The sequence below is a fragment of the Pezoporus flaviventris genome, unplaced genomic scaffold (genome assembly GCF_033815535.1).
Source record: "Pezoporus flaviventris isolate CSIRO_AGI_PZ_B2104156 unplaced genomic scaffold, CSIRO_AGI_Pfla_v1 ptg000129l, whole genome shotgun sequence".
NCBI lineage: Eukaryota > Metazoa > Chordata > Aves > Psittaciformes > Psittacidae > Pezoporus > Pezoporus flaviventris.
Window position 1 is genome coordinate 2,955,501 of NW_026892677.1, and position 17,278 is coordinate 2,972,778.

Sequence of the window (17,278 nt, forward strand, 5' to 3'; positions counted from 1 at the left end):
AAGGAGAAATCTGAAGTGAGGGAGGAGTGCTTCCTTCTGTTTTCACAAAACAAACCTTAAGAGGCTTTGTACAAAAGGCTGTGTCTCTGATACCCTTCCGTGGGAAATGAATGACCACAATGTATGTAACGTCTTGTGGAGAGTTCATCAAGACCTCTCAGAAATATTCCTGATGTTAAAATTCAAGTTCTAACACTCCAAAGGTTTTTTCTTCCAAGATCTTTTAAAGCATATTTTTAGTATAAAGGATAAGCAAAGGAATCACGTTCTCAGAGGCATGTAATTATAAGAAAGCAACTCAGGAAACCACAGGAATCGATTAGGAAATCTGCAATGCCAAAATCCAGAGAAAACTCAACAACTAGAATCAAGGTCCCAGGTTAACCTGCTCTGTAGCTACTTATCTCAAATAAACCTTCATTTCTGCTGTGACTGATGAGCTTGGTCCTCTTAAAGCTTCACATGGCTCTGCCAGGGAATATGAACTCTCTGGAGACCACTAATCCGTGATGAACCCATTGCTAATATTTTTTGGTCTGACAAAAGCAAGATCAATAGTGAGTGATGTTAAATGCCACTAAGTCCATAAAACGAGCAGCCTGTTATTCTGACTGCTCACACAAGCCTTTGAGTGCTCTGTTCACTTCCTGGCTTCAGTGTTAAGTTTGCCATCACAGAATCAAAGAATGAACAATGAGAATTTATGTTAGAGAAGTTTATGTAATACTTAAAAGGAGATCTAAATCTTTAGAAAACTATGAAGGCATTATTGACCATCTTCACATACCGAAATGCTTAGGTTATCCTCTGACATGATCATAGCAGTACAAGACCTCTGTAATTAGGGCTTGGGTTTTGATCAGTCCATAAATTCATGATGAGTACAGTGAATTTTGGAAAGAAGTATTGGAAGTGGATGATCTAAAGGTCCTTTATAACCCTAACTATTCTACTATTTAAGCCATGTAACGAGGCAAAACAGCCTCTGAATACTCCTTTTTAAAGACTATATAAAAGCTCCAAGAAATGATTCTACAGTTTTATAATCTACCCATGTTCTTCCATTGCAATTTATGTTACTGGAAAAAAAAACCCAAACTCCTATATAAAAGAATCCATCACAGTGATGGAAACACTCATTTTGTTAGAGAACTCCATCTTCGAAGGATAGCAGAAGCTCTGCAGAGATGGGAATGGCCACTGTCGGACACGTTGCTGCACGTCTCACTTGATACTCTCTGTAAAATTGGTATCAGTCTTGCAAGTACATTGCACAAAGTAGTGGGTAAACAGGATCTAGAATGGATTCACACCTAAGGTTGTTGCAGCCTTCCCTTCTGAAAGCAAACCCCTGCTAACAGCCTATTTGTAGTGGGTAAAGAATGATTTAGAATCCGAGTGTGGTCAAGCATCAGCTAACTGTGAGATGTGCATGGTGGGGTGAATAGCTGAAACTGGACTTTTGTACCACCAAGCACAAGCCTGCTATCTGCCAGTAACTGGCACGGGCTGGTTGCGACCTGTGATGATACCTGGATGAAACCTGATGAAACCTGGATGCTGGGGAGGGACTCTTCATTACGGGCTGTAGTGACAGGACAAGGGGTAATGGGTTCAAACTGAAACAGGGGAAGTTTAGATTGGATCTAAGGAGGAAATTCTTTCCTGTGAGGGTGGTGAGGCACTGGAATGGGTTGCCCAGGGAGGTTGTGAATGCTCCATCCCTGGCAGTGTTCAAGGCCAGGTTGGACAGAGCCTTGGGTGCCATGGTTTAGTGTGAGGTGTCCCTGGCCATGGCAGAGGGGTTGGAACTGGATGATCTTAAGGTCCTTTCCAACCCGAACTATTCTATGATTCTATGAAACAGAAGTGACACACAATGAACCCACCTACTAATACACAGATGGAAGCCAGTGATTAAGAGGCTGACCATGCCCTGTGCTCCTGCACATCCATTATTCTGACATATCTCTCTACCCAAATCCATCACATGCTCTCAATTCCATCTCATCCATGACAATTTTGAGCACTGGTTTTCCAGGCTGCTGAGTACCCTTCAGCACTACCTCAGACCACACTTCATCACCCAATCTTGCTCATGAGAACATGGTGTGTCAGATGTGCCATAAGTCACACTGTAGTCAGCACGTCTGGGGTCTGCCACGTCATTCCTACCCACAGAGCAGCCTCCTCCATAGAAGAAAGATGGGCTTGATCCATCTGGTGTTAGCAAATCCAAGCTGGATGTTATTCTTCCGCTCATTCTCTTGAAGATACATATAAACTGTCACTGTACTAAAGAAAAGAATGTCTTCTGCTGTAAAGCCCCCAAATATTTGACAAGTCAGGACTCAGAATCCATCAGAAAATTCACCAAATAACTGAAATTTTGTAATGGAATTAGTGATGGTACAAGGGAGTTCTAACCTCTCAACAGAACAAATCCAGTAACTATCATACAAAATCTAGTAACTAATAGTAGTTTAATACTAAAATCTCACATTTAAAGCTCTTTAAATCTTTCATTTTCATTTCAATTTCTGGTAAAATCTGGATTCCAACTTTTTTCTTTTGGAAAAAACCTCACCTCTAATCTTCCTCCTCTTCCACTGCATCGTCACCTTTTCTTCTCACAAACTTTCTGCTTCCAGGTTATTCATGCCAGAGAAATCAAAACGCCTTATTCTTCATGAAACACAGAAGTACCAGTGCTCTGGGAGTAATTTCAACTTAAAAAGGGAACTTACAGAGTTCAGCCCACAAAAGAAGAACAACGGGAAAGCTGAATTCTTACCCACAAAAGATAAGCATTTCCCTTTTATATCATTAACAAGGGCACGCGTCTGCAGAGCGCAAAGAGTTTAAGACAAGTTTTATCTTTAAGCTGCTTGCCATGATATGTATAAAATTCCTGAAGACAGCAGTGGGAACTGTCCAACCGCTCTTGTAAACTGAGCTCAAGAGAGTGGCTCCTCTATTTCACCTGCAAGAGAAAGCAAACTGCACTAACAGCAAGCATTTAAAATTGACTCGGGTGGTTTGGAGCTCATCAAGGAGTTTGCAGATACTGAAAGAGGAGTTTTCCTCTCACCAGCAAACTCCTTTTCTTATTATTGATCCATGGATTTCAAGAAGCTGAAAGTAACTACCTCTGACATTTGATTCCCCTCCCTCACTATAAGCAGTGGAGTATCAGTCATACCAGTCATGCACTGAAAGCTCCACTGGGAAGAGTGGAAAACTTGAGCCAGACCATGTCGAGCTTTGCTTGGTTTTGTTCCTCCGACAACAAATGGGGATATGCCTTGAAGGGTTCACAGGTCCTTTCTAGCCAGCATTTGCATTTTTCCAGTCATAAGCAATCTTCTCCAATGCCCAAGAGCTCTCAGAGATGACAGTGACCTTGCAGTGACACCAACCAGCTCTCCAGCATCCTTGGATGCCTCCCATCTGGTCTAGTGGAAGGTGGCCCTGCCCATGGTAGAGGGCTGGTACTGGATGGGCTTTAAGGTTCTTTCCAACACAAACCATTCTGGGATTCTATGATATGGAAATCTCACCAAAAGTACTCTGTCTGGAAACACTCTAATGATGCTGACCTGGCTGGCTTTGGCAGGAGAAAGCTCCATTCAAACCAACCGTGGCTGATCCTAAATGTGCTGAATTCAATGGGAAAAGTCATTGGATTCAAAGGAGTTTGGGTGAAAAGCCTGAGATGCGCAAAGGGGATTTTATCTGAGGTTTTTGCTGAGCTCACACTGGGTCCACATCAGACAGAACAACTCTGATCTTCCCAGCTGTTAGAAGGCACATCTGAGACATTAAGCTCATCTTCGGGTGGAAAAGAAGGAGCAAACCCAGAAAACAGAGGAACAATGGCTGAAAACTGGAGTAACATGCCACTACAAACAGCAAAGAGAAAGACTTACAGGATCTACTTACTGCAAGTCAGGGAGAAATCGTTTTGCAAGTCCAATGTAAATGGCACAGCCACCAAAGCAAGACTCTGCTGAGTTATATGCTGGCTCTACAAGTACTTGTGCAAAGCTCTGATACAACATTGCACTTCTTTCCGAAGGGCAAACTGTAAACTATTGGCCTCCAAAGAGGTGTCCAGGCAGGGATTTGGGGGTTACACGTAGTTCACACAATCCCTGCTCCAGCTTCAAATGGCCTTGCTTTCAGCTTCAGAGCTAAAACTTCTCGTTACCCAAGCCTTTAGGATAGTTTCAGTGAATTAAATACATGCCAAGGGGAGAGGGCTTAAGAGAGATATGTCCTGTAGTTACTCTCCTTACACACAGCCACCACTGGAACCGCTCATGATTTTCTGCTCGAAACAGCCTTCAAGAATGCATAATTGCCACACACAAAATGGCCTTGTAACATTCCCACCAAACAGTGTCTTGCCGCAGTCAGCTGAAATATAAGGAAACCCATCGGGATCTATGGGGAACCTTAAACATAAAAACGGCTGCTAAAATGGTAGCATTTATTTTACTTAGGATATACCATCTGTTCCTTTTATCAAATAGTCCTATACAGCTTTTGGTTAAGATTTTCTTACGAGAGACTGTGATTTTTTTACCCTGTAAATAAACCCTGTGTTTCTGATGCATTATCACATATATTACTATCGTAGCATATTCCCTTGGAGATGGTTTTGGTCCAAAAAGAAACTAAATCCCCCCAAATCACCATTTTTCTTTAAAAAGAGAAAGAACACTGCTCAGGATTAGATAAAGCATTACTTGCAAATCAAGTTACCGTTTCTGACAGGATCACTGCTTCAGACTGCTGCAGAGAAATATCAGTAGATTTAAATTCTTTATCAAATATCTCTTGATGCTTGCTGTTCCTTTTCTCTTTCTTCTTTTCTTTCTTATCTTTATCTAGGTCATCCTTGTCCAATTTATCTTGAGACCTAGAATGCATCTTTTTGGGCAGGAGGGGCTCCAGCACAAACCTAAAGGAAATTGTTGATGGTTAGAGCAGTAAAATACCATTTGGAAAACATGTAACTTTTGTTTGCATGTTTCCCAAAGTCTCCTTTCATAGAACCACAGAATCATCTATGATCCTTTGAGTCAGTGATGCTTTGCTAAGCCAGGACAACTCAGCAGAGAGAAAAGGAGGGGGCAGAAGGTTGTAACAATCATAATTGCCTTACAATAAAATTTACTGCTGAGGACCCAATAGTGGGTATTTCCCTGCTCTGCAGTAAATTAACTGGTTTACAGCTACACAAACTCCTGAGTTCCACTGCATGTGGTTTACATAACAATGAGGTTCCCATCCAGCACTCCCACTACACCTGGCACGGGTGCCAGCACCCACCTGGAAAGCAGCGCTATAGAAGCACAGGTAATTGCACAGTGCATTAAAGAAATGTCACTCCTATGTTCCCTGCACCCCTGGTAGATGCAGTCCATGGGTCTACCAATGCCAAGTGCCCAAATTCCTCCTAGATCTTCATTTTTTTTGGCTTCATTTGGGTGGAGAAAGAGGATGTATTTATTCCCCAGAGAAGGAATAACAGCTCAGAAATTGCTTTGCAGAGGTGGAGTGATTTTCTGTGCAACATGCACAACACAAAATGCTTTTTATCCTTGTAACTCATGACAATTACAGCACCTGCTCTCTGAAAAGCAAACAACATCACCCCTAATGCAAGGGAAACACCTGTATGGGGCACAAAAGCAGGAGGTACAGAGGTTTAACCACAGACACGAGCCCCATTCCTGTCTCTAATAACACCTTGTTTGTGTATTTGGTTTTGCATGCATTTTTATAGCATTTTGATTTTATATTATATACATAATCATATACTCGAGGACATATATCCATATGAGTGCCCACATACAGTCACAGACCCACACTTCTGCTCCCCTACAGCATGCCCTGGTAAGGGGGAGCCAGGAGGGCTGAGCTAAGCTGTTCTGGTGTTCCAGATACACTCCAGAATGACAAATCAGCCAGATGCTAGCAAAGGGCAAGGTTAGCTTCCAAAACCCAGATGTATTTTCCCACCTGGAATGCTTCAAGTGCATGAATACAGGCAAGCTTGATGTACTACAGCCATCAGCTCTGCAATTTTTATGGTTCATGACTATTATTTTTCTGGCTACAAAGGAAAAAAATCTTTAGGGGTTGAAGGAACTTTTAAAGGAAAACTTCATATTCCAAAGAGTTTTTGTTGCATAGGGAAAGCACTATTCTGGAGTAATATTGGAACTCTTCTTAGCTAATTTAAAGGAATCTTATCTTACCTTTGTTAATGACTAATTTAAATACAAGGTAGGTATTTTGCTCTTCTTGAGCTAAAACATCCTTAGGTAGACAAAGTATTTTATGATTTATTTTACATTATAAACTAATACACCAAAACCATACCTTGGTCAGATTTTACCTGATTGTACCCTGACAGGTTTTCATCATGTTACAAAACTGAAACCAAACCAAAAAGCCCCCCCCAAAAAAGGAACCAGCTTACGTTTTAACACTGGGAAAGTATTTACCATCCCATGGGGACGCATGCACGTACAGGCCACAATCTTAACTGTGTTCAGTTTTGGTCTCACTGCACAAAAGAGGTGTGGATGGGCTGAAGATGGTCCAGAGGAGGGCCATGAAGATGATCCAAGGGCTGGGAAGCTCATGAGGAAAGGCTGAGAGAGCTGGGCTTGCTCAGAGAAGCCTGGAGAAGGCTCAGAGGAGACCTTATCACCATGTTCCAGTATTTAAAGAGTGGCTACAAAGAAGATGGAGACTCCTTTTTTACAAGGAGTCCCATGGAAAAGACCAGGGGTGATGGGCACAAATTACTCCTGGGGAGATTCCAACTGGACACAAGAGGAGAATTTTTCCCAATGAGAACAACCAGCCATTGGAATAATCTCCCTAGGGAAGTGGTGACTCCCCAGTGTTGGACACTGTTAAGATTTGGCTGGACAAGGTGCTGGGACATCCAGTTTCGATGGTGCTTTGCCTAGAAAGGCTGAACCGGGTAATCCTTGAGGTCCCTTCCAATGGGGTATTCTGTGATTCTATGATTGAAATACTGAAATTTGCAGTACCTAATGACCTCCATCAGCAGCAGTATCCAAAATTACTGCTCTTTGTTATGTTTGAAGCACTCAAAGCCATTCAGTCTTTATCCTGAGTTAGCTCATTTGATGCAAAGAAGCTCCAACCTGCGGCAGAGGCCCCTGAGCCATGATGCCTCATAAGCAAAGCCAAAACCATGTGGTTTGGGAGACAAAACCGCAAGCTTTCTTCATCCCATTCTACAGATAGGGAAAAGGGAGGGTGATGATTCGCCCAGGGCCACAATGCCTGGGCCAGAAGACACCAGCTCTCCAAACACCATGTGTTTTACCCACAAATTGCTTATTTTAGCTGCTGGAGGGCAGTGACAGCCACCTCGTAGGCTGATTGCAAGTTTACAAGAGGAATTGCCATTCTTCAGACAATGATTAATTGCTTCCCTCCCAGGCATTACTATTATTAGGACTATTAATAATCTGTATGCAATGTATGGGTGATAAAATGGGTTATCACGCCGTGCTCCTACTTGAAGTACATTAGGACTTTCAACAGACGGCTCATCACACAGGCATACTGGGACTTCCCCACTTCCAGCCACTGCTTAGAAGTGCTCAGATTTGTACTTCTAAGTCCCCTTTTAAGCAGGGAATAAACCCAAGGCCCTTTTTTTAAAGTCAGGGTTTTATTTTACATAGAGTTGTAAAACACATTATACATTGGGAGTTGTAAAACACATACTATGTCAATGTCTCCTTTGAGTTTTTACTGTTTAAAAGCTCCAAAGCAGGAGAAGCTGGAGATGGCATAAAATAGAAGGTGGATGAGCTGGGCAAAACAATCTGTGGGCTCTGGTTTGAATAGTTTCTTAGTTCCATCTGTAATCTCAGAATTAACATATGAACAGGGGGGAAATGGAAAGCAAGAGAGGACAACTGACCATAAACCAAATCAACTAGGGTAGGTACATGGGGGATCTTCTTCCAAGTTAGTAGTGACAAAGCACCCATACGATTTTTACAGTCATTTGAATTTTTGAGGTCCTTATGTTCTTTACATCTGATGATATTTCTCTTGCTCCGCTGATCAAGCAAATGAGCATTTTCCCCCGGTTTTCCCAGGGATGACAGTTGTTCATTATAGTTTCCTCACACGGATTCCAGATGTATTGCTCCGGGCTTGAAGTAGGAGCTGAGCTACACTGTGATCTTCATAAGGGTTTTTTTAATATACATACTAAGTGGACTCCTGAGATGCTCCCAAACTGCTGAGTGACACCTCCTTCAGCAAAGCAGGGATGGAGAGGTGAAAGTTAAGAAAAGAGCATCCAAGGAGAAATTAAATTATATATACCGATTTTGAAGGGAAATAGATAAAGAAGTGGATGCAGAGAAGGAAAGAATCAGTATTTTTCTTCTGAGACAAAGTCGCCTGCTATCCAGGGATGGATGCAGCAAGACAACTTTCGTGGATGAATTAAGTCAAAACACATTCTCATCTCTGCTGTCCTACATTTATATCACCATGACTCACCGCGTATACATTATGGAGGGTAATGCGATGGAGCTGAGCTGCAGTTCTTCCCAATGGGTAAATAAACTGTAATCAAAGGAAGTATCATATAGGTCCTTAGGTGCTGTGTTTCATTTTACACCCTGGTCAGGTAGAAACTGCCTCTGAAGGTTCACAGGGGACACTCATGTTTCTAGTCCTAAGTTAGCATCCCTTCAGGAGGCTTTAAAAACCTGCCTCCTTGGTCATATATTAAGTTTCAGGATTATGGGAACACCTGGGGGGAGGAAGAGGGAGAAGGAAACTTCTGAACCCCACAAAGCACACAGATGATGCTGTTCTTTTGAGGGATGTGCCTGTGAGACAGCGCTTATCAACAGGATTCCTGGTTCTCGCATGAAATATCTTGATAAGTCTCAAAGTACAATGTTGCCATAAGCAGCTTTTCCTCTGGCAGCAGAAGTGAGCAGAAATGATTGAGCAGGTAGCTAATCCCTTCCTTCTCCCAAGATCCACCCGTTTTTACCACGACAGGGCTGGCTGAACACGCGTCTCATCACTGACTTTGGACAACATCACTCTGACCTATTACACCTGGGGTACTTTACAAGGGGATCATTTATCTCCTGCTTGTTTGGGGTTTTTAGTTTGAATGCTTAGGGGATTTTGTTTAACTTTGTTATAAAGAGAATCCAGGAAAGCATTACGTTCATGGTTAGAAAAGGGACAAAGAATATATCTGGAGATAAATGTCTGTATAGTTTGGGGTATTTTTAGCCAAGGCTGACTTAAAAGCACCATGCCTACCCCACAGTAGTTAGTCACACTGTTGTGTCACATTAGTGTTTGTGGGACACGATGATGAACCAAGTCTGGTATAAAATACACTGGGAAAAGTCCCAACTAAAACACCCCACAGTTCCTTATGAGAGAAAACCACTATCCTGCTGCCACACAGGAGGAGTCAGTGGGATCGCAAAGAGTAACACTGAGATCTGGAGTGGGGTGGTGATGATCCTCAAACTACCAATGTGCACACTAAACCGTGCTTTACAGAGGTAAGACCTGAAGGGTTATTTCTTACTCACCCATCCGAGCCAGGTCGAGAAGGTGTGCTGTCAGAGGAGATGGAAGACACTGATGCAACAGAGAGGGGCCTTGAAGATGATGGCATCGTGAAGGATCTCACCATAGACCGTGGCCGGCTGCCTCGTCTGTCATCCAGACTTGAAAGCTGCAACGAAGAAACACAAGATCTTACTTCTTAAATCACAGTAGAGCTGACATCTGGTTACCAAAAGGAACGTGGAGATGTTCCATGGCTTTTCTTCGATGTAGAGTTTGATGTGATTTAATTATTCATTGTGTTTAACAACAAAGGAACAAACTCCAAAGAAAATCCACTTAAAGGACTTGGAAGAAATATGTAGGTCCTCATAGGCACGCGTATAACTTTAATCATATTCCAATAATTTCTTTGTTTCAATGGTATTTACACACTTTTTTTTACATCTGGGCTTTGAAAAGGAGCTTTCTACAAATAACTTTGGTTTTCATCCATCTTCACGTCTGAATTCACTGCCCTGTCAGTATATCTAAATGAAATGGAGCTTAAAAAAGGAAAAGAGAAAGAAAGATATTCAAAAGAAATGTGAAGAGAGCCAATTTACAGAGTGACATCGAGGTGAAGAAGGAAATCTATGAAAGGTTTTTTATGCTGTTTCAGACAATTTCAGAGTTCTGAATATTTATGCAAGCTTTGTTAGTCATTAATAACTGGTATATGCATAAAATAACTGAACTCTTTCAGTCAACAAATAAGAAGCTCATGCTGTTTAATTACAGGTATATTTTCCACCCTGTCAGCTCTTGGCAAATTGGCCTTGTACAAGGAAGACAGAAGCGATAAAACTCCATCAATCCTGACAATTCCTACTGGTGGGTAGAGTGAAATTAGAAAGATAACACCACCTGAGTATGACTTTCCACTGAAAGTCATACTTCATTGAAATGACTGACACACAAGTATCATTAATGTCAATTATTCCTGCTCTCCTTGGAAATAAATTGCTATTAGAACTTTTCTCCTCTTAAATATATTGCCAAGATGGGATTTGAAGGGCTACAAACAGAACACCGCTTAGAAGGGTATCATAAAGGCTCGCACATTCCCTATAAGATCTCACTGTTCCCATTAAAAAAAGTCACCACTATAGACAAAAGTGAAAATTAATCTCTGAAAGAAGGCCTATCATAAAATACAACAGGATACTTCACTGGCATACACTATGGCATACGCTATTCCACTGAGGTTTTGGGAACTCAGAGGACATCACTTGGCGCTTCTTTGCTGTCCTGCCTGCTGCAGCATCTTTCTTCCCAATCCCTTAGCCCAGGATGCTCTGTATCGCATAGAATCCCAGCCTGGTTTGTGTTGGAAGGGAGCTTCAAGCTCATCCAGTTCCAACCCCTGCCACGGGCAGGGACACCTTCCACTAGAGCAGCTTGCTCCAAGCCCCTGTGTCCAACCTGGCCTTGAACACAGCCAGGGATGGGGCAGCCACAGCTTCTCTGCGCAACTCACTGTGCAGAAAGCAGAAGTTCCTTCCCTCCCTGTACCCTGCACCATCCACTCCTGAGAATAAACCTCTGTGGGATTTTCCATAGGCAATTTGGAACCAAATTCACATCCTGTTTACATTGATGTGATTGACATAACATCCACAAACTCAGTGGCATGTGCCCATTAGTGACCATTACCAGAACTGGATGAGGAGGGTGCTGTTTGAAGGCTATTTAGGCATGTCTTGATTCCTTCACTCTTTTTAGAATCAGTTTAGTGTCTGCTTCTCATTTAGGGGCAGAAGAAACAGAGAAGAACTTCTAATTGGTATAATTCTCCTTTTTTCTATTTCTTAATCATTTATTTCTTAATTTATTAAGGGCTGGATTGCGATGGAGCTCCCTTCTGATATTCTTGCCTTGGAAGGTTTAAGGATGGGAAGGCAGGAAGGGCATGAAAAGGGTGCAAAGGTCATCTGTCACCTCCCTGTGCAGCTGTGCTTTAGACACTGTTTTCAGACAATAGGTGAAAACCACAACTGCAGATGCTTTTAGCTTCATGGCTGCAAAAGGTAACCTTCAACATCTGAGCCCATGAAGTACTATCTGTCTCAATATGCACGTGAATTGACATAGCCTCTCCAAAACTGATGATCCAACCCAACTGGGGCAACCATGCAATTTAGCCTTCTCATAAGGAAGCCACCACACACTAGATCATCTTTAAGGTCCCTTCCAACACAAACCATTCTGTGCTTCTATGATTCCAAGTTCAGCAGCAAAGGGGGGGATGCCAGAACTTCCTGGCACTTCCAATGTGCCAAGGGCAGGCTTACAGCCACCACGGCACCCTGTGCTGCCATCCTGCTGCCCACGGGAGTGGGGTGAATGGGGTGTCCCCGTGCTGAGGTGGGGGGACCTGCAGAGCCATAAGGCAGGAGAGGATCCACAACTCACCACCACAGGGCAGATGGAGGAAGCCGGCTGTCTACCAAGTCATCCTAGTGCTGTACCACATACCTCTGTGGTAAGAGGACAGACGGGTCCTTTCTCATAAATCTATGTGCTTTATTTTCTGGAGCAGTGGGAAGAGATGCACAGCACATGCAGGTTTCAAATACCGCTGTCATTCCACAAAGAAACCTAAAGGTTATAGCACTTTTACACCACTGCTGTCACAGCTTCCAGCAGAGAGAGATAAAGCTCACCCTGGCAGCCCTGAGTATATTCTTAGGATACCAGCTCCACGTCGCCAGTCCTAGAGCTACTCTAACCATTAAGGGTGCTGAGGTGCTGGCACAGGGTGCCCAGAGAAGCTGTGGCTGCCCCATCCCTGGCAGTGTTCAAGGCCAGGTTGGACACAGGGGCTTGGAGCAAGCTTCTCCAGTGGAAGGTGTCCCTGCCTGTGGCAGGGGTTGGAGCTGGATGAGCTTTAAGGTCCCTTCCAACCCAACCTGTTCCATGATTCTATGAATTATGCAGCTGTATGTTGGCTTTTGGCCTTCCTCCCTCATGGGTAACACTCAAGTGCAAAACAGACCTCCACTGGAAAAGCCACCAAATACTTGGCTGTGCCTTAAAGATGAAGCAGCAACTGAAAACAGCTTGTTGGAATGGCAAAAGCAGAAACTCCAGCACTATGAAATCCCATCAAGTAGCAGGTATCTTGTTACTGCCCGCCTGCATTTAGGGTGGTACCAGAGTACGTAAGGCTGCATGAAACTCTAGAGCAGCACAGCCCTCATGTGTCAGAAGGAATTACATCTATGGAAAGGTGACATTCAGCTCTAGGAGAACCATGGAAATTTTGTTTTGGTTTATTTAAACCCATTTCCTTAAAAACTGAAGAATTATCTTGACTTCAGGCACTTTAGGAACTGTTCCCATGCTGCGAAATGAAAGCACTAAGGCTTTCTCAGCATCTTTAATAGCATCCACTCAGTATTTAATAATCTGATGACCACTGAGAACAAGCAGGCAATGCTGCATCAACCCTGCTTTTGTCATCAGTGGCAATTATAACAGAGAAATAGACAACAGCCTGGAATTTAAGGGGATTCCACATATCTAGGAAATATAAAGTTAGCAGGTAACTTACGACAGCGCGGACCCCGTATTGCTTTTCCACTTTGTCTTTCAGTTGCCTGAAGCAAGCCTCCATCCGCTCGTGGAACGGCCGCAGCGCCTCCGTCACCTTCTCCCCATGAATCCGGATGCCTTCCGCCAGGAACGGGATCTGGAAAGCAGAGTTATGCTGCTTCAGTCTGCCTGGTCCTTCCTAATGGAAGGGTTAGGGCGAGACTCCCAAGTATGTTGCATGAGGGGCGAAAGAGCTCATATAATAATAATGATGATGATAATGACAATAATGATAATAACAACCATAACATCATCAACAACAATCATGAGACTTGTTCAGCCTGGAGAAGAGAAGGCTCCTGAAGGGGAGACCTGAGAGCAGCTCCAGTGCCTGAAGGGGCTGCAGGAAACCTGGAGAGGGGCTTGGGACAAGGGCCTGTAGGGACAGGCCAAGGGGAATGGCTTTAACCTGCCAGAGGGGAGACTGAGATGAGCTCTTAGGCAGAAGCTCTCCCTGTGAGGGTGCTGAGGCGCTGGCACAGGGTGCCCAGAGAAGCTGTGGCTGCCCCATCCCTGGCAGTGTTCAAGGCCAGGTTGGACACAGGGGCTTGGAGCAAGCTGCTCTAGTGGAAGGTGTCCCTGCCCGTGGCAAGGGTTGGAGCTGGATGAGCTTTAAGGTCTCTTCCATCCCAAACCATTCTATGTGTCTATGATTCTATGATCATCATAATTCATTAGCTATGAATCATAACATAGTAAAAAAAGGATCTAAAAATCTGCTATAAATGATTTCCTTTTTCCTCCGTTAACTAAAGTCCTTTAAAATGAATACACCCATAGCTCTGCCCTGTAATCACATGCTGGAGGCACAGCTGAATTTATCAGACAGCACAAACACTCCTGTGATGTTATATTCACAGGCCCCCATACACACCGTGCTTCCAAATGGCAAACTGATGAATGCTGACTCTCACACTGGGTTATTAATACCAGTCCCTTCCCTGCTTCGTGAGGATATAACCTTAAAGGAGAAAATACTTGCATGCTTTGTTTAATAAATCCTATTTATATAACTGGTAATGGTCTACATTCTCTGACATATATATATTGCAGAGCAGTATTTATTAATAAAACACGTAGGTTTATGTACTACCCATTTCTTCTTAGAAAAACCCTTTTATTTTCTTTGGGAGCAAAACAGAGGAGAATAAAATTAAATTAATTCTCTGTTGTAACTGAAAATAATCATTTATCTCCGAGGCTTCTGTCACAGCATATCCCTGCCAACAGAGGATTATAGAATTAGTTCATAGTGTGGAGGTGTAGCTGACCTTTTAAAATGGTTTAAGAGAGACATTTTCATTCCCACAGCCATCCAGACACACCGTTAAGAGTTTGCTACCTCCAGCTTAGGGCAAATATTTCCTCTTCCAGGTCTGCTTCAGCCCACACAGGGCTCCGATTGTAACTTGGAACTTCTCTGCAGCAATCAAGCTAAGAGGCTGCTTCTTCATAGTTCATAATTAAATCATAATACTGATTAAAACCAGATCTTTCTAATAGGACTGAGCAGCAATCAGAAGGAGCAGCTTTATTAGTAAGAATAATAAATCCACAGGTGAATTACAGGTGAACAAACTCAAGCAATCTTACCTAGAACACCCTTTAAATGGACATAGACTCTCTTAAAAGACTATAAAGTAAGAATTATGACAGACTGTTTTGACTGCAGCCACTGAAGGTGCCAGGGAGGGTTTCACTGTTGGGATACACACCGGGTACATACAACCAGCTTGAGAAGCAAGGTAGTAAGATGGCCAAGTCTGCTGGAGTGAGTGTAGGTTTGGAGAATGGAAGAACCTAAAGGCTGGTGGCCAACTGGAACTGTTAAGTCAAGGGATTGAGGAACAGGCAAGAGGAGGCACCCAGCTATGAGGGAATCAAAGCAGACCAGAGCCCATAGATGAAGAAGGAAAGACTTATTCCTTAACAGAAGCTGAACTTAGTAAACTTCCCATGGCTTTGGTACAGAACTTCTGTGCGATTTCTGAGTCAGGATGTTTGGTCTCCCTGTCCAAGGCCACTTAAGCCTTTAAACATCTATCAAGTGCAGAAAGAAATTACCTTCAGACTGTCTTACTACTTCTGCTTCACCTTCTATTAACTTCAGGGTTCTTCCCACATCTCCTTTCCAGACACTGGCACAAGGAAATGTGGTGATGAGTGACACTGAGGTGTAAACCTCCACGAATCTGTGTCAGATGCAGATACAGAGGCAGGATTTTGCCGTGTTCATAGAACAGAATCACAGAATCAACTGGGTTGGAAATGGCCTTTAAGATCATCAAGTCCAACCACCAGCTCAGCACCGTCAAGCCCACCACTAAACCAGGTCACTGGGATAGATACCACAACATCACTACGATATTATGAATTCATTTGGGTTTGAAGCAGTGACGGGGGGGGGGTTTGCTTATGGCTCTATTGCCAAAGACTCTACAGGGCACCCTCACCTTTGGAGAAGTGGATGAAGAAGCAAAGTAGCTGAGCTAGAAACGCACGAGCTAAATGAGAAAGGAAACCAGCTCAAGATAAGACTTATTTTATCCTTCTAATCTTTGTTGATTTTAAAGTTTTATGAAGTTCCACTGCAAATTCAAATTAATGTCTGACTTTTGTCTTTTGCTTTTAAAATATCTTCATCAGCTTGGCCGAAATAAAAAAGCGACACGGATTTCAATTATTAATCTTATAGCCCAAATATTAAAAGAAAGCCTTTCATAATAATGGTATAAAATATGATGATAAAGGCTTCATTTGGTATGCTGCTATTCGGCTGTGTGGTACATAGTACTTTTGGTATGCTGTAAATGCATGAGCTAAACAGTGATTGATGTCATCAAATATTCATCATGCTACCATAATTTCGATCACTGATTTCATTATCTTCGTGTTAAAAGAAAAGATCTTGGACTGATGTTGCTCCATGGAAATCTTTTGTTTCCTAAGTCAGAAAAGCAAAAAAGACAGGCAAAAATGGAATTTCTTTACTAATGATAGTTATTTCATGAAACTGTGCACTTGAAGTTCACAGGAATTCTAAAGGGATAATATCCTGAAGAGCATGAATTCCATAGCACAGTGGAGAGAAAGGTAAGGTAAGGGGATAGGAAAAGAATCAAATTTAACTAGTCAGCTGATAACACGATTGTCAGGCTCCTATTTCATATATCCAGATTGATTTATACAGCATAAAGCAAATCTCCATGTGATTACAAAACTCCAAGCCCCACATTATTGAAAGATGAAAACTCATTTTTGCATTCAATCACTGTCAAGGCCGTGAGGAATTCAGACCAGTGCCTCACTCTGCAAAGTTTCCATAACAATTCCCTCTCCTGACACCAGCCACTTATGCAGCCTGTGCTCGGAAAACTGAAATTAGGTGAGAGGAGGTTTAAGTCTTAGGATAAATGGAATGTATATGAAATAAGTAATGTAATTGCAAAGCGCTGATTTCCACTATGAAATTGCTACACCCTCTCTGAAACAACTTTTCAGCTATAAAAAGTAGGTTTTGATTCCTTTTCTCTATTTTTCTGGTTCCCATTGTTTAGAACTCCAGTAGTGATGGGGAATTATCATACAATCCCAGACTGATTTGGGTTGGAAGGGACCTTAAAGCTCAATCAGTTCCAACCCCCTGCCATGGGCAGGAGCCCCTTCCACTAGAGCGGCTTGCTCCAAGCCCCTGTGTCCAACCTGGCCTTGAACACTGCCAGGGATGGGGTGTATCTAATTATATATTTAAAACCACTGAATAATTAAAAGAGGACCTGATTAGCTGCCATACATGTTTTCAAATACCAATACTATTTTAATGCCTAAATGTCACCAAAGTGAATCTTTGCTGAGGGAATGTGTGTTTGTAATTCATTTGAAGTATTGCTATCAGAGGCAAAGGCATGGAGCTGACATGAAGTGAAGTCTTCTGGGATCAAATTATTTTCCTCTATAAAACTTAAAGCTCCTAAAACTTAATCTTCTGTAAAAGCTCACAAGGAAATAAATAAATACATAA

At 42.6% G+C, this 17,278-nt stretch overlaps 1 protein-coding gene across 2 annotated transcripts in view; it reads right to left on the reverse strand.

The window, feature by feature from the left end:
* The window catches only part of DOCK1 (dedicator of cytokinesis 1), a 315,244-nt gene that overhangs the window by 18,800 nt on the left and 279,166 nt on the right, over window positions 1–17,278 (reverse strand). For both annotated transcript variants that reach the window (XM_061478569.1, XM_061478568.1), the window contains exons 47-49: window positions 13,217–13,354; window positions 9,645–9,790; window positions 4,768–4,966 (exon numbers count right to left, since the gene is read on the reverse strand). In XM_061478569.1, the coding sequence (XP_061334553.1) occupies window positions 4,768–4,966; window positions 9,645–9,790; window positions 13,217–13,354 (483 nt within the window). The remainder of the gene's footprint in view (window positions 1–4,767; window positions 4,967–9,644; window positions 9,791–13,216; window positions 13,355–17,278) is intronic.